The sequence below is a fragment of the Mercenaria mercenaria genome, chromosome 13 (assembly GCF_021730395.1).
Source record: "Mercenaria mercenaria strain notata chromosome 13, MADL_Memer_1, whole genome shotgun sequence".
Taxonomy (NCBI): domain Eukaryota; kingdom Metazoa; phylum Mollusca; class Bivalvia; order Venerida; family Veneridae; genus Mercenaria; species Mercenaria mercenaria.
In genome coordinates, this window is record NC_069373.1 from 26,979,878 (window position 1) to 26,999,667 (window position 19,790).

Sequence of the window (19,790 nt, forward strand, 5' to 3'; positions counted from 1 at the left end):
GGGTTATGTTAGGTCAAAAAGTAGGTCACCTGGTCAAATCAAAGAAATATCTTGCCCATGCAAAAGGGGTCACATTTTAAGCAGGATATTCATTAAATTTGATCAAGCTGTTCTCAGGTGAGCGACCTAGGATCATTTGGTCCTATTGTTTAATTTATGTATTATACTTTATACCAATAGTCTGTGTACACTGTGTGGTCCCAAAATATACAAACTTATCAAATCGTACGACTTTCGTATCTATGAAGACCTTATTAGCACCAACATTTAACAGTTGTGTTTCACCACTTTTCTTCATGGAATTAATGTAACCTTAAGTAAAATTATGTCTCCAGTGGTGATCTACACCTGTCTGTGTGTGTGTGTGTGTGTCTGTTAGTCACAAATCTTATCAGCACTCTAATTCGAACATTTCTCATCCGATCTTCACCAAAGTTGAACAAAATGTGTTTGACCATAAAGTCCTCGGCCAAGTTCAATAACTAGCCAAATCTGCCCAGGCACTTTGGAATTATGGCCCTTGAATTACCGAAAATCCGCCTTTTTACTCTTGTCCGCACTCAAATTCAAACATTTCTCATCCGATCTTCACCAAACTTGAACAAAATGTGTTTGACCATAAGTCCTCAGCCAAGTTATATAACTAGCCAAATCGGCCCAGGCACTTCGGAACTATGGCCCTTGAATTACAGAAAATCGGCTTTTTTACTCTTGTCCGCGCTCTACATGGAACATTTCTCATCCTATCTTCACCAAACTTGAACAAAATGTGTTTGACCATAAGTCCTCGGACAAGTGAGATAACTAGCCAAATCAGCATAGGCACTTTGGAGTTATGGCCCTTGAATTACCGAAATTTGGCCTTTTTACTCTTGTCCACACTCTTAATCGAACATTTCTCATCCGATCTTCACCAGACTTAAACAAAATGTGTTTGACCATAAGTCCTCAACCATGTTCGATAACTAGCCAAATCGGCTGAGGCACTTCAGAGTTATGGCCCTTGAATTACCCAAAATCAGGCTTGTGAGTAAACAGTATATAAAGACTGACTTACTATTTAGATGATTAGGCAGTTGTGGGAGACATGCACTTTTCTCAAAAGCAGCTCTAGTTATTTAATCATTCATTTAGCGTGTGATCTGACAGGTTTTTGATTTTTTACAATAATGTGTAGGAGATTTGGATACTTAAAAGAGAATCCGTCCTAGCGGTATCATGTGAATCCGCCATTTTGGAAAAAGCTTCACGTGAGCAACCAAGAGGGCATTCCTTATCAGAAAAATAGATCTATGCATTAGTGTCTCTTTCCTTGTATAAAGGAAATAAAGTACACAAGTTATCTTCCATTAACAATTTTACTAATGCAAGCAAAGTTAAGACAAGGATTTAAATATGTTAGAAAAAGACGGGTTGCTTGTTGATGCCTTGTATGTATAGATGTGTACAGGTGTGTTTACTCAGTAATGTACACATTGCCAGTGTCAGCAGTATTAAACCATCCAGTCATTATAAGGAACAGATGTGTACATGCTACATGTACTATATTCTGTTCTAGACTATGTACATGAGTACTCATTCTTGTTTACTGATTGTATTCACAGAGTTTATCATCTATTTCAGAGTGGATTAGGTCAAGGCATAATGCATCTTCTCTTCTTGAGTATGTCAGCTCACCTAACAAAACAGCTTGGTATGGCTCCTGGAGGTGAATTTAGGAGGGCTTTCAGAGATGTAAGTCTGTCTTCCTCATATTTGTTGAAAGGTTTCTTAGAGTTCCATTTTTACATAACATTGTTATCAGTACCACAATTTTAGGGGACTATGTGGCTGAGTGGTTAAGGTCGCTGACTTCAAAACACTTGCCCCTTATCAATGTGGGTTCGAGCCTCACTCAGGGCATTGAATTTTTCATGTAAGGAAGCCATCCAGCTGGCTTACGGAAAGTCAGTGGTTCTACTCAGGTGCTCGCTCATGATGAAATAATGCACGGAGGGGCACCTGGGGTCTTCCTCCACCATCAAAGCTGGAAAGTCGCCATATGACCTATAATTGTGTTGGTGCGACGTTAAACCCAACAAAATAAGTAAGTACCAGTTTTTTATAGGGAAATGTATTTATTATACTTATATATAAGGGTACTATCTTGGTGTCGCTCACATGGATTGCTCTGTCTGTCAGTCTGTCCTTAATTCCTTTCACAGGGCTATTTCTCCAAACTTGTAACTATACACCATGACCAATATCATAATACAGTGACTCCAGGTCAAAGTTAAACATCACACTTGGAGGATACTTAGGTAGGTGTATTTAGATTGGTGTGGGTACACAAATTCACATGTTGGTAATTAATGTTCATTTACAAAATTATGCCTCTTTTTTGACTTTTTAGCTCACCTGAGCAGGAAGTGCTCAAAGGTGAGCTTTAGTGATCGCCCTGTGTCCGTCGTCCGCCATCGTCCGTCAGTCATCTGTCGTGAACAATTTGACTGTTAACACTCTGGAGGTCACAATTTTGGCCCAAACTTAATGAAACTTGGTCAGAATGTTACCCTCAATAAAGTCTTGGACTAGTTTGATATTGGGTCATCTGGGGTCAAAAACTAGGTCACCAGGTCAAATCAAAGGAAAAGCTTGTTAACACTCTAGAAGTCACATTTTTGGCCCAATCTTAATGAAACTTGGTCAGAATGTTACCCTTAATAAAATCTTGGATGAGTTCGATATTGGGTCATCTGGGGTCAAAAACCAGGTCACCAGGTCAAATCATAGGAAAAGCTTGTTAACACTGTAGATGCCAGATTTATGACTGTATCTTCATGAAACTTGGTCAGAATGTTAATGTTGATGATCTCAAGGTCCAATTTGAATCTGGGTCATGTAGGATTAAAAACTACGTCACCAGGTCAAATCAAAGGAAAAGCTAGTTTACACTGTAGAGGCCGCATTTATGACCACATCTTAATGAAACTTGGTCAGAATGTTAATATTGATCTGTAGGTTAAGTACAAATCTGGGTCGCCCGCCCGCTTAGCTCAGTAGGTAAGAGCGTTGGTCTACGGATCTCGGGGTCGCGAGTTCGATCCTCGGGCGGGGCGTATGTTCTCCATGACTATTTGATAAACGACATTGTGTCTGAAATCATTAGTCCTCCACCTCTGATTCATGTGGGGAAGTTGGCAGTTACTTGCGGAGAACAGGTTTGTACTGGTACAGAATCCAGGAACACTGGTTAGGTTAACTGCCCGCCGTTACATGACTGAAATACTGTTGAAAAACGGCGTTAAACCCAAAACATACATAATACAAATCTGGGTCAGGTGGGGTCAAAAACTAGGTCACTAGGTCAAATCAAAAGAAAAGCTTGTTAATTCTCTAGAGGCCACATTTATGACTGTATCTTCATGAAACTCTGTCAGAACGTTAATCTTGGTTATATTTAAGTCAAGTTCGAATCTGGGTCATGTCGGGTCAAAAACTAGGTCACCGGGTCAAATGAAAGGAAAAGCTTGTTAACACTGTAGAGGCCACATTTATGACTGTATCTTTATGAAACTTAGAATGTTAATCTTGGTGATAATTAGGTTAAGTTCGAATCTGGGTCATGTTGGGTCAAAAACTAGGTCACCGGGTCAAATCAAAGGAAAAGATATTAACACTTTAGAGTTATGACCCTTTATTATTTTTTTCTTTATATGTATATATGGAAAAGATTTGTCCATGCTATTTCTCAGCAATTATTTGCCAGAATTCCATCAAACCTTGTAATAGTTATCAGTACCAGGTCTAGTTGTGCATCTATTGCATAGTTGGAGGTCAAAGGTTAAATTGAAGTTATTTGTCCACGCTATTTCTCAGCAATTATTTGCCAGAATTACATCAAACCTTGTAATAGTTATCAGTACCAGGTGTAGTTGTGCATCTGCAAAGCGGGTTCCATTTGGATGATTTTTTGTCGAGCCCGCTTGCAGTGAGCTCAATATAGTCGTCACTTTTGGCGGGTTGGTGTATGTGCGTGTGTCCGTCCGATTTTGTCCGGACTATAACTTTGACATGCATGGACCAATCTTGTTTATATTTGGCATGAATGTTTACCTCAATGAGAAGGAGTGTCTTGCGCAAACCCAATGCTCCTATCTCAAAGGTCAAGGTCATAGTTGGAGGTCAAAGGTTAAATTGAAGTTATTTGTCCACGCTATTTCTCGGCAGTTATTTGCCAGAATTCCATCAAACCTTGTAATAGTTATCAGTACCAGGTCTAGTTGTGCGTCTGCAAAGCGGTTCCATTTGGATGATTTTTTGTCGAGCCCGCTTGCAGTGAGCTCGATATAGTCGTCACTTTTGGCGGGTTGGTGTATGTGCGTGTGTCCGTCCGATTTTGTCCGGACTATAACTTTGACATGCATGGACCAATCTTGTTTATATTTGGCATGAATGTTTACCTCACTGAGAAGGAGTGTCATGCGCAAACCCAATTCTCCTATCTCAAAGGTCAAGGTCATAGTTGGAGGTCAAAGGTTATATTGAAGTTTGTCCGGACCATAACTTGACATGCATGGACCAATTTTCTTTATAGTTTGGCATGAATGTTTACCTCAATGAGAAGGAGTGTCATGCCCAAACCCCATGTTCCTATCTCAAAGGTCAAGGTTACAGTTGGAGGTCAAATGTCAAATTGAAGTTTGTCCGAAGCATTTCTACTTCATGCATGGTGGGATTTTGATGTAACTTGGCTTGAATGTTCACCATTATGAGATGGAGTGTCGTGCACAAGAACCAGGTCCCTAGGTCTAAGGTCAAGGTCACACATGGAGGCCAATGTTGCTGGCCATGCAGAATGTTTTTCTAGTTTCACTTAGTTGTGACCCTTTATTAGCCCACCATCATCAAATGGTGGGCTATTCAGATCACTCTGCGTCCGTGGGCTGGCGTCCTTCCGTCCATTAACAATTTCTCGTATTGCATCTCCTCAGAAACTACTGATGGGGTTTTGACCAAACTTTGTCAGAATGATTTATTGGTACCCTAGTTGTGTCCCCCAGAAAATCAGACTGGTTCAACAATTTTTGAGTGAGTTGTGGCCCTTTGTTTTTTTTGATTTCTAATATAATTTTATATCCAGTGGCCCTCCAAGTAGTTAATTGGTTTTTTATGGCCTTACCTGTAGAAGGGTCATAAAGTCTGCAGACACTAATGAGATAATGATTCAAGTTGTTCATTATTTTCCTGTTACACCTCAGTACTAAATGGACTACTCTAGTAGATTGATGATTAATTTGTTTAGTACTCAGATTTCTGGGTTTAATTATTAGTTATAATATAAGTAATTATATGTGCATTCTTTGTTTCCATAATAAGAAAATAATAATAATTGCATATAACTCATTATGGTGTCATCTCTCTTGTTTAGGGTATGGGTTTAATTATACGTTATAATATAAGTAATTATATGTGCATTCTCTGTTTTCATAATAAGAAAAAAAATTTGCATATAACTCATTAATGGTGTCATCTCTCTTGTTTAGGGTCAAGGTCACTTATCACTTATTTTGATCTAGCGACCTACTTTTTTGTTTTTAACCTACAACGTTCAGATTTGGACCACCTGTATAGTTTTGAGTGGCTAGATGAACCTTGACATGAGTTGACCTTGATCTTGACCTAGTGACCTACTTTCACATTTCTGTTGCTGCAACCTTCAAATTTGGACCACATGCATAGGTTTGTTTACCAAAATAAACTTTGACATTGACCTAGTGACCTACTTTTACATCATCAGATGGTGGGCTATTCAAATCACTCTGCGTCTGTGGTCTGTCGTCCGTCTGTCGTTAACAATTTCTCGTTATTGCATCTCCTCAGAAACTACTGGGGGGGTTTTGACCAAACTTTGTCAGAATGATGTATTGGTACCCTAGTTGTGTCCCCCTGAAAATTAGACTGGTTCAACAATTTTTGAGTGAGTTATGGCCCTTTGTTTATTAGCTCACCTGACTGTTAACACTAGAAGTCACAATTTTAGCCTAATCTTAATGAAACTTGGTCAGAATGTTACCCTCAATAAAATCTTGGACAAGTTTGATATTGGGTCATCTGGGGTCAAAAACTAGGTCACCAGGTCAAATCAAAGAAAAAACCTTGTTAACACTCTAGAGGTCACAATTTTGGCCCAATCTCAATGAAACTTGGTCAGAATGTTACCCTAAATAAAATCTTGGACGAGTTCGATATTGGGTAGTCTAGGTTAGGGCTGTCATCGATAGAAACGATATCGATGTATCAACGATATTTTTTTGTCGATCGATTATCGATTCCCATTTTCAAAAATCGATATTTTACAGAGAGAAAAAACTATCCAGATAAACACTCAGACCCTCAAAAACTATTAAGTTCACAAAGTTGTAAATTTGGATAAATGCAAAAGAGAAGTGGAGGCAAAATAAAAATGAAAGATTTTATTAATTTTTATTATTTTCTTTAATTTCGTAAATACAAATACAACACAATCAAACAGTAATATGAAAAATAGGCAATAAAACTAAAAATAGCATTTACAGGAAGGTATATAGTATGCATACGAACAAATAGATTGTTAATCTAACTTAATAATCGATATATCGATGTATCGTCGATATTTGTCTTCTGATATATCGGTAACGTCGATATGCCTAAGACCCAATCAATGACAGCCCTAGTCTAGGTCACCAGTTCAAATCAAAGTAAAAGCTAGTAAACACTCTATAAGCCACATTTATGACCGTATCTTAATTTAAGGTGGTCATAATGTCAGTCTTGATGATCTTTAGGCCAGTTATGAATCTGGGTAGGGTGGGGTCAAAAACTAGGTCACCAGGTCAAATCAAAGGAAAAGCTTGTTAACACCACAATTTTGGCCCAATCTTAATGAAACTTGGTCAGAATGTTACCCTCAATAAAATCTAGAAGCCACATTTATGACTATCTTCATGAAACTTTGTCAGAATGTTAATCTTGATGATCTTTAGGTCAAGTTCGAATCTGGGTTAGGTGGGGTCAAAAACTAGGTCACCAGATCAAATCAAAGGAAAAACTTGTTAACACTCTAGAGGCCACATTTATGATGTATCTTAATGAAACTTGGTCAGAATGTTAATTTTGATGATCTTTAGGTCAAGTTCAAATCTAGGTCAAGTGGAGTCAGAAACTAGGTCACCAGGTCAAATCAAAGGAAAAGCTTGTTAACACTCTAGAGGCCACATTTATGACCATACCATAATGAAACTTGGTCAGAATGTTAATCCTGATGATCTTTAGGTCAAGTTCAAATCTGGGTCAGATGGGGTCAAAAATGGGTCACCAGGTCAAATCAAATGTAAAGCTTGTTAACACTCTAGAGGCCACATTTGTGATAATATCTCTATGAAACTTGGTCAGAATGTTAATCTTGATGATCTTTAGGTCCAGTTCAAATCTAGGTCGAGTGGAATCAGAAACTAGGTCACCAGGTCAAATCAAAGGTAAAGCTTGTTAACACTAGTGGCCACATTTATGACTGTATCTTAATGAAACTTGGTCAGAATGTTAACCGTGGTGATCTTTAGGTCAGTTTCGAATCTGAGTCATGTGGGATCAAAAACTAGGCCACCAGGTCAAATCTACGAAAAGCTTGTTGACACACTAGATGCCACATTTATGACTGTATCTTTATGAAACTTGGTCAGAATGTCAATCTTGATGATCTTTATGTCAAGTTCTCAAATCTGGGTCAGGTGGGGTCAAAAACTAGGTCACCAAGTTTGAAACTTATGGAAATTGATCAGAATGTTTGTTATGATGACCTCTAGGTCAGATGTGGGGTCAAAAACTAGGTCACCAGGTCAAATCAAAGGTAAAGCTTGTTAACAATCTAGAGGTCAAATTTATGACTGTATCTTCATGAAACTTGGTCAGAATGTTAATCTTGATGATCTTTAGGCCAAGTTGGAGTCTGGGTCATGTGGGGTAGAAAAAACTAGGTCACCAGGTAAAATCAAAGGAAAAGCTAGTGAACACTCTAGAGACCACATTTATGACCATATCTTTATGAAACTTGGTCAGAATGTTAATCTTAATGATCTTAAGGTTAAGTTCCAAACTGGTAAAATCAAAAGTAAAGCTTGTTAACAATCTAGAGGCCACATTTATGATTGTATCTTCATGAAACTTGGTCAGAATGTTAATCTTGATGATCTTTAGGTCAAGTTCAAATCTAGGTCATGTGGGGTCAAAATCTAGGTCACTAGGTCAAATTAAAGGAAAAAATAGTTAACACTTTAGAGGCCACATTTATGACCATATGTTAATGAAACTTAGTCAGAATGTTAATCTTGGTGATCTTTAGGTCAGTAGGTGAGGTGAGCGATGCAGGGCCTTCATGGCCCTCTTGTTTGTTTTTTAAGTTACAGCCTTGAAATTTGGATGACATGTACAGTTTTGCACACTGATCTTAAAACTGTCTTCAGTGACCATGAATGTGACCTACTGACCTACTTTCTTCAGTGAGCGATACAGGGCCTTCAGGGCCCTCTTGTTTCTTTATATGTAGATCTATTTGGAAAAAAATTGTCCGAGCTATTTCTCTGTCCTTATCTGCCAGACTTTTATCAAACCTTGTAATTATCATTGGTACCAAGTCAAGTTGTGCATGTGCAAAGCACATTCATTTTGAATGAGTTTTCTCTTAGCTATGGCCCTTTATTATTTTTTTCTTCATATACATGTATATGGAAAAAAAATGGTCTGTTCTATTTCTCAGTCATGGTATGCCAGACTTTTATCAAACCTTGTTATTGTTATTGTTATCATCAGTACGAAGTGTAGTTGTGCATGTGCGAAGCACGTTGTATTTGAATGATTTTTCACTAAGTTAAGGCCCTTGGTTTCAGATATGAATAGAGTTACATTGGAAAAAACTTCAATAATTTTCTAACATAATCATATGCTATTAAGTATAACTAGTTTGTAAAACTGGCATTTTATCATTTTATTCAACTGGTGCAATTAATACAGTGTGAAAAGACTTGTATGCATGATTCTCTATTTGTTGCTTTGCATGATTTATTTTACAAAAGAAAATTGTTTTAGGCAAAGAAAATTGCTGGTTGTAGACTACAGTTGGGTGATCGTCCAATTCAAGTGACTCTACGTAGAGCACTATCATCATTGTCTGTGTGGCAGAAAATAAGGCTTGCCTGGTATCTCCTCACCTCAAATGATCCAATCAGGTAAACATATGCTAGGATCAGTGTTTTTCAAGTCTTATTTATTGCAAATGTATATCCAGTAACACAAACATACCCAGTTAACAGATCGTTAGCACAAACACGGGTGTTTGAAGCTCAGTCAATAAAAGGTATATGCAGGTTAGATCTCTTAAAGAGATCATAGATCTCTGAAAGAGATCCAGGTTGGCAACTTCACGCCTTGGTTCGATTTTATGAACGGTGATTTCGAAGGCAAATGATGACGGATTGCTGTCAGCTAAACACCATTTGAAAGATGGAAATTTTATTTGATTTTCGAAGGTACTTACATAACAGGTCATAAATTTTATCTAAAATTTACATATTTTGTCTAAAATATACATGAGCAGTTTTGGTATTCGGCCATTCCGTGTTCAGCTTCCAGTCTGTCAGGAGGCATTGCTTAGCAACAATTTAAGAATCTTTGCATCACATAAGTTATGGGCGAACATGGTAATTGTTCAATTGATCCAAAATTTCGAAGTTGGAAGTGTCATTCATGGTGAAAAAAACAAAAAAAACATCATAAAAAACAACATAAAACGAAAAAGAAATAAAAGTGTATAAAATGTACCTTACAGAATCAACAAATAATCCTTGAATCTTAATACTGGTACCCCTGTGGTGAATTGTTTAATGAATATATTTTACATAGCTAACAGAATTAATATTTCTGCATATTAGCCTACGATGAGTAAACAATGCTGCAACCACTGACTTTTCCAAGTATTATGTGACGTCATTAGCTGAAACTTACATCAGAAGTTAAATGAAAAAAAAAACATAGAGGCTCGTCCAAGTGTTTTTGTACATAACTGTAATGTCTAATGAATGGTGTTACGATTTCTTAACATATGTTTTTTTCTTATTCAAATCTGTAATTTTTAGTTTTTACACACCAGTTTTCATGATGCCAATACCGCCAGTGCATTTTCCCAAACTTTACATGAAATAATTAACATTAGCCTTGAACTTGAGATGATCACAATTCAGATTTTTCTCCCGTTAGTAAGTCTAAATGTGTTTACTAATAATTAAAATAAGCCTTGCTACTTTGATTTCTGCGTAAATAGAAGAAATATGCATATCTCTCTTTTTTCATTTTAATAAAACACTAACTTTAATACGCCATGAATGCACATGCACTTTTCCCGCCAAAATGTTTGTTTGCGACAACAAACAGCATTTGAGTAAACTGTAGGTACCCTTCAAGTTGCAAAGCGTGAGATTAGGATCTATTCTATCATGCCATTAAAAAGATTCCAGCGGCACAAATAGCAATTCTGCAGATATATTAATAACATAGGTATGACACAAATCTTACAAGTCATACCGCGTCATACGTTTCACTTACATGTAAGCGTATTTATTCAGCTGTGTGCAACGGTTCTAGTAACACAATCATAGGAAAATAATATCTGAAACGAATAACAGTAGTATAATTTCATGTATCGTGAAAGATATGCTTCATTAATAAAAAAAAATCATCAGAAACTACATGTAACTGAAATATAAGTAATCATATTAAGCTGTCCCTTGACAGATTTTAATACAGATCTTTTAACTTGAAACCCTACAAAATTAGTTTTTAGTTTCAGCATTTGATCATCAAAATGAGGCGTGTTGAGAAAGTCAATCAATCACTGTATGTCAGAAACCACAAAGCAGAGCCTCATTATCTTCAAGCTGTGATGACGTCACGATTAATACGTCACAATTCTTGAAACCGTTGGGGGTTTCCAAAGTAAACAAAAATTTCTTTGACTGTAATCGGCTCAGGATGTTTGCAGGTGGTCTTTATATAATTGTTCAATCACCCTTGTTTTTTGGTAAGAATTGTTAATGATGGATTAATGTTTTTTTTTCGAAAGTGATTTACCTTGGATTTTACAACTGGAAGCTGGATAAGGTATGGCGGACTACCAGAACGACGATTTTGATAGTGTTAGTTAGCTGGTAAATTGAACGCCTTTAATATCTTTTTTGTAAGTTGTGCTCAGCTTGCATAGGATGAATGTTTTTTCTTTCATCTGAAAGGTTGTTTACATTGATAACTGAGATTCTGTTCGAGTTATCAGCTGGTAAAAAATAACAAAAAAATACGCGATATACTTGCAAACCTGTACTATTTCATAGTATATTAGGTGGGTGGGATATGATAATGCATATATTTGTTGATAGAGCTTCAAGTGCCTGTGGCACAAATGCACAAATAAATATTGGAAATCAGCACTGAGGAACACATGATGAGTAAATTGGTCAATATTTTGTACTTAACAGTGTCGAAACAATTTATTACGTCCATACTGCTGCAAAGACATCATGTTTCAATCAGCATTAAGCAGATACGCTGGTAAATCATAAGGGAGAGAGTTTTTAAAATAGCTAATAGCTTCCTACTCAATCCTCTATGTTAATATATGTAAGAAATTATGATGAATAAAATATTGTTTAAACCAAATCTTTGGTTTTTATTGAGATGACGCATCATGTGCAAGGCCCAGATCCCTAGCTCCAAGGTCACGGTCACACTTAGAAGTCAAACGTTAACATCGTCTGTTCTTTGTCTGGTCCATAAGTCTGCCATTTATCAAGAGATTTTAAAATTACTTGGCACAAATGTTCCCCATAATGAGTTAATTTATCATGTGCAATACCCAGACCCCTAGGTCCAAGGTCATAATGAGGGCTTAGAGCGGAACTATATGGAAATAGAAGCAGATAGACCAGTTTTGCTGTAGGCCCTCGATTAATTTATTAAGTGCCATGCATGTCATTTGTATTAAGTGTCATGCATATCATTTGTTTATTAATTACTTCCCTTTATAGGCAAGTCATTCTATCAAAAATATAGGCCCTACCTTAAACAAATTCCAACAGAAACTTTCTTCATTTCCTTACAATCTTTAGACATTGTAGTATTGTAGAAAAAAAGTCCTCAAAAAAAATCCTGTCGGAAACTCAGAAAATGCATCATGTTTAATGGCATCCTTTATTCCTTGAACGATTCTCATAAATTCTTAGTTGTACTGTCAAAATAATAAGCATACAAGAAAAACAAACATTTTTGTGTGATTTATTATTTTTATATAATACTTATGCTATTCTGATATTTCTATAACATATTTTTCAACAAGAAATACATTTATCTCCAGTAAATTTTATACCAGTGGGGTCAAAATACCCCACCCACTTGCATTTACATTGCAACTCAAAGAGCACTAAATAATTTGCCCAGTAAAACTAGCACATCAGTAACAGTTTCAGGTTGCTGTATTAAAGACTAAACAAAAAGTATGCATGTGTACTTAAATAGATAACAAATCACTATAAGATGAACCACATCATAGCAAAAGGGGCCATATGATATGATGTTTCCTTAACAATGGAAAGTATTAAAAATAGTTATTTTCGCATCATCTTTATCATGTTACAATAGCAACCGGTGTTCAAATAACATTATTATAATCATAAAGGAAACCCCTTAGTATATTCACTGTTCTTTACTATGCGCTTTTAAATGTATTATGCACAGTGTATCATTGTGACGAAAACACAAGAGCAGCCCAACAATCTAACCTGCTTAGCCTGTATTATAGAATAATTAGATAAAATATGTATAAAATTTCTTATCTGAACATTCCATTGTCAAAAAATATATTAATACGTACATATGTATTAACTTTTATGAATTATATATAAATTACAATGCATTTAAATAATGATGCTGCCTGTCATATCAGGCTCACGTAGGAGTATGTCGGAATATTATCCACTTTCAATTCAATCTCAAAGTTAAAATATTCCTATATCTACATTTAGTTCTCGTTTTCTTTTGATTACAACAGTTGGCAAATAACGTTCACTTAAGTAAATACAACTGTATCAGCTAATAATTTTCAAACAGTTAAGCGTACTTAAACAACACCAACATGCTCGAATTCTTCACTGTCAACCTTCATACTGTTTGAACAACAGATGCCTCTACATCCTCCAATCAAACAGAGATGATGGGTTGCCACAAAGTTCATACTGGAAAATATCTTCCTTCTCATCTAATGCTATGTCAGCAACAGCAATAAGACGTTGGAATAGAAGTTGTGAATCAACATGTATTTCCGCTCCGTCAACTTTCACACTGTTCTTTTTTCCTAACGTTACAGCTTCATTCTTCCTTTTAAATGTATACTCGATAACTTTTTGATCTGTCATCCCCTTTATAATACCCTCACCAACTTCTTTTGCTGTATCCGCATTTACATTTTTATCTGCAATAACTCCTGTTTCAATGTTTCTTAACTCTACTTCTTCTGCGAATGGATTTTTTTCTTTTAAAAAGTCTATAAATGTATTTCTGTCCAGTTCGTCTCCTTTAATTCTTGATTCTGTACTTTCCTTATGCTGCTCACTTGTTATTAATCTATGCTCTGTAAATTCCTGCATTGCATTATTTATCTCAGCCATTGCAGGGACAGAAAGTAACCAATGTGCTCTTTGTGCTTCTGTCATCCCTCTTCCTCTAGTTAGACCACCGACCGACTTTACACTTCGCATTAAGACCTGCTCTATCGCCAGATCCGTTGAAAGACCTCCCCAGTAGCGATCGCTCCTGCGTACAACATGAAACCCATTGCAAAATGCGTTACGAAGTTGTGGGTTGCTATCAAGAAGACTTATCATCTGTTGCAGATACAGATAAGCTGATTTCAGGTACAAGTTGTGACCGGCTGCTGCAAAGAATGGCAGCATTTTCTGCATGGATTTCAGATGTAGACACCAGTTTCCAGTTCGCTCTGCTTTGATAAATGATTTTAGCATATCTATCATTTCCATATATTGCAGCCAAAGCCTAGCAGTTTTATATTTCAAAAGGTCCAACTTCATTTGTTCATAGCTTTCCATCAATTCAAGTATTGTTTTGTTATTTTGCAGAGATTCCGGGGCTCGTCTCTTATTCAATATATCATGAAGGATGTCTTCTACTTTAGGAATGTCACTGTGTTCTGTGCTTTTTTCTTTGTTAATGTCACTTTGTCCCCTTTCTTCTACCTTGCAAATGTCATTTTGTTCTATGTGTTCCACTTCGTGGATGTCACATTGTTCTGTGTCTTCTTCTTTGAGACTGTCACTTCCAGTTTCTGGTTCAATGTTATCATTTGTGTCGTCTTTAGTTTGGATAGAATTGTTGTTACTATCCGAAGATTGATCTTTCTGTGCCAGCATTTTTTCAAGCAGCAGAACATTTAATGCGTCATCTACAAGAAAATGTCCTCTGATTGCCCTGTTTATAGCTTTACCATCAAGCATATGTCCAACTGTATTTTCAGCATAAGCAGTCGCAAGAAGTTCTTTCAGGCCAGTATTTTCCATTATTCTGCCAATGCACCCTAAAAAGCTCATCTCGGTATGAAATCGACCCAACCGTACCACGACTGATTTAATCTTGCTTTCACTTGGTTCATTTTCTATAATATTGAGTGCCTTCTAGTACAGAGGCTGATCGAAGGTAAGAACCGGGGTTGTATTCGATTGGTTAGATTGTGATACTACAAAGTGCAGCGTTGAAAAGATACAAGACAGGTCACTTGCACTCAATCAATCATAGGCATGAACACCAAGGATGACTCTCCGGGATACTTTCCATGATGTACCATCTGCATAAATCCGGACCAACCTGGTGACTGTACTCCCAATTTTAATCAGGAAGTCAAGTTCTCTCAGTGGTTCTTCAATGTCTGCTAAATCAATTAAATGTTTAAATATCATCTCTTCCATTTTGTTACTCTTTTGTTTGTAGAAATGAATGTCAATTTTTGCAATATCAGTTACCTCTTCATTTGCTACATGTACACGTGGGATAATTTGATTCGTTTTAAGTCTAGGAGTAACAGCTGCAATTATGCCCATCCCATGAAATGTGTTCAGTCCATCCAATGTACAAATGTTATGATCGACATTGTCGGCTATGTATTGCACAAATTCATTATTAGTTGTGTGAATAGTTGTTCCCTGTGTAACTGCAGCACAAGATTCATATTTCAGAACTTCTTGATAAGACGAACAGAAACCAAGACTATGTAAAGATTCAAGTAGCATTTTAGAGCCAACTAGATGATGGACTTGCACACCTAAACCTATCTGTAGTGGTGCGATAACACTCCTTGGGCAAGCAGCTTGCACAATTGCTTGACCTATAGATGCAATCTTCTTTTCTCTTTTTTTTTTATCAATTATCTTATTTAGGAATATTTGGAGACTTTCAGGGACATACTTAAGGTTAGATTCAAGTGACATAATTTCGGATGCTGTTGGATAAATTTCTTTTGAATACTCGCCAGACTTTATATCACTGAAAATAAGTTTTGCTGCTGTTAGTATGATAGCTTTCTGTTCTGATTCACTATCTTGTTTGCCATTTCTGTTATAAAAAGAATGTAAAATGGAATGAGCTGTACTTTTAAATGTTACAACGTCATGTTTCCCATTCAGTTCTGATATAATGATAGCAACCCCAAAATGTTCAATCATTCTTTTTTTCATATAAGCTGTACCATATGCTTCATCATCCCCACACAGCTCTGACATAATTTTCACAAGATCTGACAGTGTTACCTGATCATGTTCATGATTTTCAAAATACTTCATGGTATCAAAGAATGCGTCTTCTATTTCTTTTTTAGTTGGTCTACCTTTTTTTCTTTTTTGAGAATTAACAGGAGATTTATATGGCGTAGGAATTTGATAACTTGTCCTAAAATTAACGCTACAAACTTGATGATATCGAGCTTCAGCAGCTGGAAGGTCGTGTACAAATTCAAGCCTACAAAGTACATCATTTCCCCATTCATCATTTCTCTGTTTACACACATTTTTTATTGTTTGCTGAAATTCTAGAGTTCTAACTGGGAAAACGTCATAACCTCTTTTATTTTCATTTTGTTTTGCGTCAGTACCACAAAAGATACATTTACTTTCAAAATCAAATGCTGTTTCACCAGATTTCCGTGTCTTTACACTAGAGCTTAAATCAGACTTTTCTTTTGATGTTCTAAGCTGGTTTGGGTGACAGTAGACCCTCCTACACTCAAGATGTACTATCTGGCCCGGAGAAACACATAGCAGATCACCTGAAATTGCAAAGAAAACTTATCATTTAGTACATACCTGATTTGACAAGTACTTCAATAATCTACAGTCTAATATTACCAGTGTTCACTAGGATCAAAGTATGGATTATATTTTAGTTATGCATGAATTATAAATTGACATAATCAAATTATGCATTATTCGATGCATGCTTTTAATTACATATATAAGGTAAAAAAAAAATTTAGTTGATAATAACAAATAATTGTTCATGTATAAAACAGGACATAACTGGCTTCATTGTTCTTCCATGTCCTCTGAGAACTGAAATCTTTCAACGCAGAATAATTAGAAAAATATAAAACTGTGTACCTTTCTTCTTGCTAACTGTCACTAAACTCATGCACCCCTTTGTACCAAGCTTGGCAGTAGGACCTTCATCTTTTACTTTACAAATAACACAAGCTTGCTGCTCAGTGCTGGAAAACAATATGGAGAGTTCTTTAATATATCACAGCGTACTTCGTTAATACTTTATAATGACAAAAACAAATCGAGACATCTAGTGTACATATCGCATTGATGTGAACAGACTTCCGTTGCAATAGTTACCTGGTTTGAAATAAAAACGAAATCATTATTCTTTTTTTCGAAACTAAAGTTTCATGAATGCCGTTCAGATATAACTTATAAAATTTCAAAATCATTATGGTCTTACTTCATGCTCATCGCCAGAAAAAGCAGTAAGCAGCAGTAATCAAAGATAATGTACATCTGTTTCATCAGCTTCTCTTTAACAGTGTTTCAAATATAATTAATCATGCTACGCATTCCATATTTCATGAAATTGACAAAAAATAAATAAAATAAATTTACTTTTTTCGTTTTAAATAGAAATAAATGGGTTTACTATGTTACAATTCACTACAATTAAAACTTTACAATGAATCATAATATCTTTTCTTAATCAATTTAACGAAAAACAAATATTATTTCGAATAATAATAATATATATTCATTACTTTCAGTCAAAAATAAACGCAATAGCCTATTTGCAGAGTTTTTCCATTTTTAAATTTATGACCCAAAAACGCTTCCTTAGATTTATTTTTTGGTTATATTCCTTATTAGGCAACGTATTTTTCTATTATTTTTTTTTCATAAATACCTGTTTTTTTCATTACGATTATAGATATAAATACGTATGTTTACTGTACTAAAGCATATGTGGCCAATACTGGACATAATAAAGTGTATTAGCCTCTAGTAAACAAATCGCGAAAACATAAAACATTAAAAGACCTTGCTTATTTTCGCCTCTTTAAAAAGTCATAGTGGCGTAAATGTTGTATTTATTGTTGCAAATAAACGTATATTTACCAATCCTTTGAAATATATTCGTCTTGGTGGTTAAATAAACGGATAATGTAACTCTTTCACAGTAAACTTTGCAGACGCTTTGTTTACGTCAGAACCGGAAGTAGGAAAACGAGCGATATGGTGTATGGTAATGAACATCGTCAGAAAACGAACAAAACATAAACTTTCCGACGTTGTATCTGAAAACCCTGTCGCCCGATTTTTGAGGACTTTTTTTTAGTGTTTCACTTCATATCAAAGAACATATTTATCATAAGAAAGTTTCTGTTGGAATTAGTTTAACGTTGACATTCAGAATAACCGGCCTATTAATATGATAAAAGATTTCATTATATATTTATTTATTTTTCCTTACCAATTTAAAAATAAAATAAAATTAAATCTTTAAAATACAGATATTGGCATTGGAAAGCATTCACCTATTTTAGATTTCCAGATATTTTCAAACTTCATAATGTCTTCATGAATGATGTGCTATTGTAACTGTTTTCCTTGGTCATTGTTGACTTGACAAAACTACATTTACTCTGCTGCCACCATCCAAGTTTAACTTGTAAACTTATTGAGAAAACAAGAGGGTCATTGACCCTAAAGCACTCACCTGTGTTCAAGGCTTCAAGTGTTTTTGTATTAGTACAGAGTTAGGTTTCTTCTATGTTAGCTTATACATATAGTATTTCATTATTTACTTATACATATTACATTTCACACACATTTTTGAACCTAGGGCAGTAATTTGAATAATTATGGTAGAAATTAAAAATCTGATATCACATGCCAAAAATTAAGCCCTAGTCCTTATTGATTCAGAGAAGAAGATTTTCAAAGTTTCTCATATTAAAGCCTATAGTAAGTACATGTCAGACACAGGGGCCTGGCCATTTCTTTTTACATTAGGGTAATAATTTGGACAAGTATGGTAGAGAGTCAAACCCTCAAATGCCAAATATCAAAGCTCTTTAAAGTCTGATAGGTAACCTACTTTTAACCAAAAAGAATCATATGTTCAATAAACTGAAACCATTTGAACAACATTGAAAGAGGTCTACCAAGAGATCATTTGTGTAAAGTTTCATTAAAACCCATTCCGTAGTTTTGGAGGAGATATTGTTTAAAGAAATTGTTGATGAACAGTGACCACGCCCTCTGGCAGCCATTTTTTTTGACGAATCAGAAAAATTTGCACACTATTTGTAGAAGATCACACAAGGACCATATGTGTAAAATTATTTTAAAATCCGGCAAGCAGTTTTTACTCAAGAAGATTTTTAAAGTTTCCACTATATACATATAGGGAAAAGTGACCACGCCCTCTGGCAGCCATGTTTTTTGATGATTCAAAATAATTTGAACAAGCAAATTTGATGAATTGATATCCCCCACCATAAGGGTTTGTGGCATACATGCCATAATTTTTCAGAACGTTTCTGGGATTCTGAGTTAAAATTTCCGGGATTTTTACCTTTTGTCCGGGACATACACCGTGACATTGGTATTCATCTGTTTCATGCAAAAATATCATAATATACATGTAGTTTCCCGAGACTAAACATTGTTCACTCGCTTGTATTAATTTGCGGCAAATGTCGTCTAGCTTTCTAAGGGAGGTAAATACATGTATACGGGTAATACATCTATAGTTCGGCACGTGAATTTATTGCGTTCCCGAGGTGAACAGAATTAGGAGACTTACTATATACGAAGAATCAACCTGGTCATCGTGATATAGATTCTTGCTAATTTGGTATCATTCTAAAGCTTAAACATTTATCTAATAATTAAATGAATCCTTAAAGGAATAAAATAAATCTTGTAGATAAAATCGACAATATAAAATATTTGGAGTCTGGTCAATTTTCATGGGTCGGTCGGCAAAGGCATTCAGCATTTTAATTTAAAATATGTGTGACAATCGATCTAGATCTTAAATAATTACCTTTTAAAATAATTATCGTTTAATCGACCGTTTTCAATAATCTCTTCCATAAAGGCTACATGTACCTTTACCGCCAACGTGCTAAAAACAAAGTGATTTACGACTAATTTAACTATCATAAAACAGTT

General features: G+C 35.6%; 1 protein-coding gene across 9 annotated transcripts in view; it reads left to right on the forward strand.

Annotated features, from left to right (window-relative positions):
* Positions 1–19,790, forward strand: part of LOC123529252 (traB domain-containing protein-like) — a 210,904-nt gene that overhangs the window by 149,583 nt on the left and 41,531 nt on the right. For all 9 annotated transcript variants that reach the window (XR_008366702.1, XR_008366703.1, XM_053521375.1 and 6 more), the window contains 2 exons: positions 1,624–1,734; positions 9,103–9,242. Coding sequence is in view for 7 of the 9 variants with exons in the window: in XM_053521375.1 (XP_053377350.1) it covers positions 1,624–1,734; positions 9,103–9,242 (251 nt within the window). In the remaining 2 variants the exon portion in view is untranslated. The remainder of the gene's footprint in view (positions 1–1,623; positions 1,735–9,102; positions 9,243–19,790) is intronic.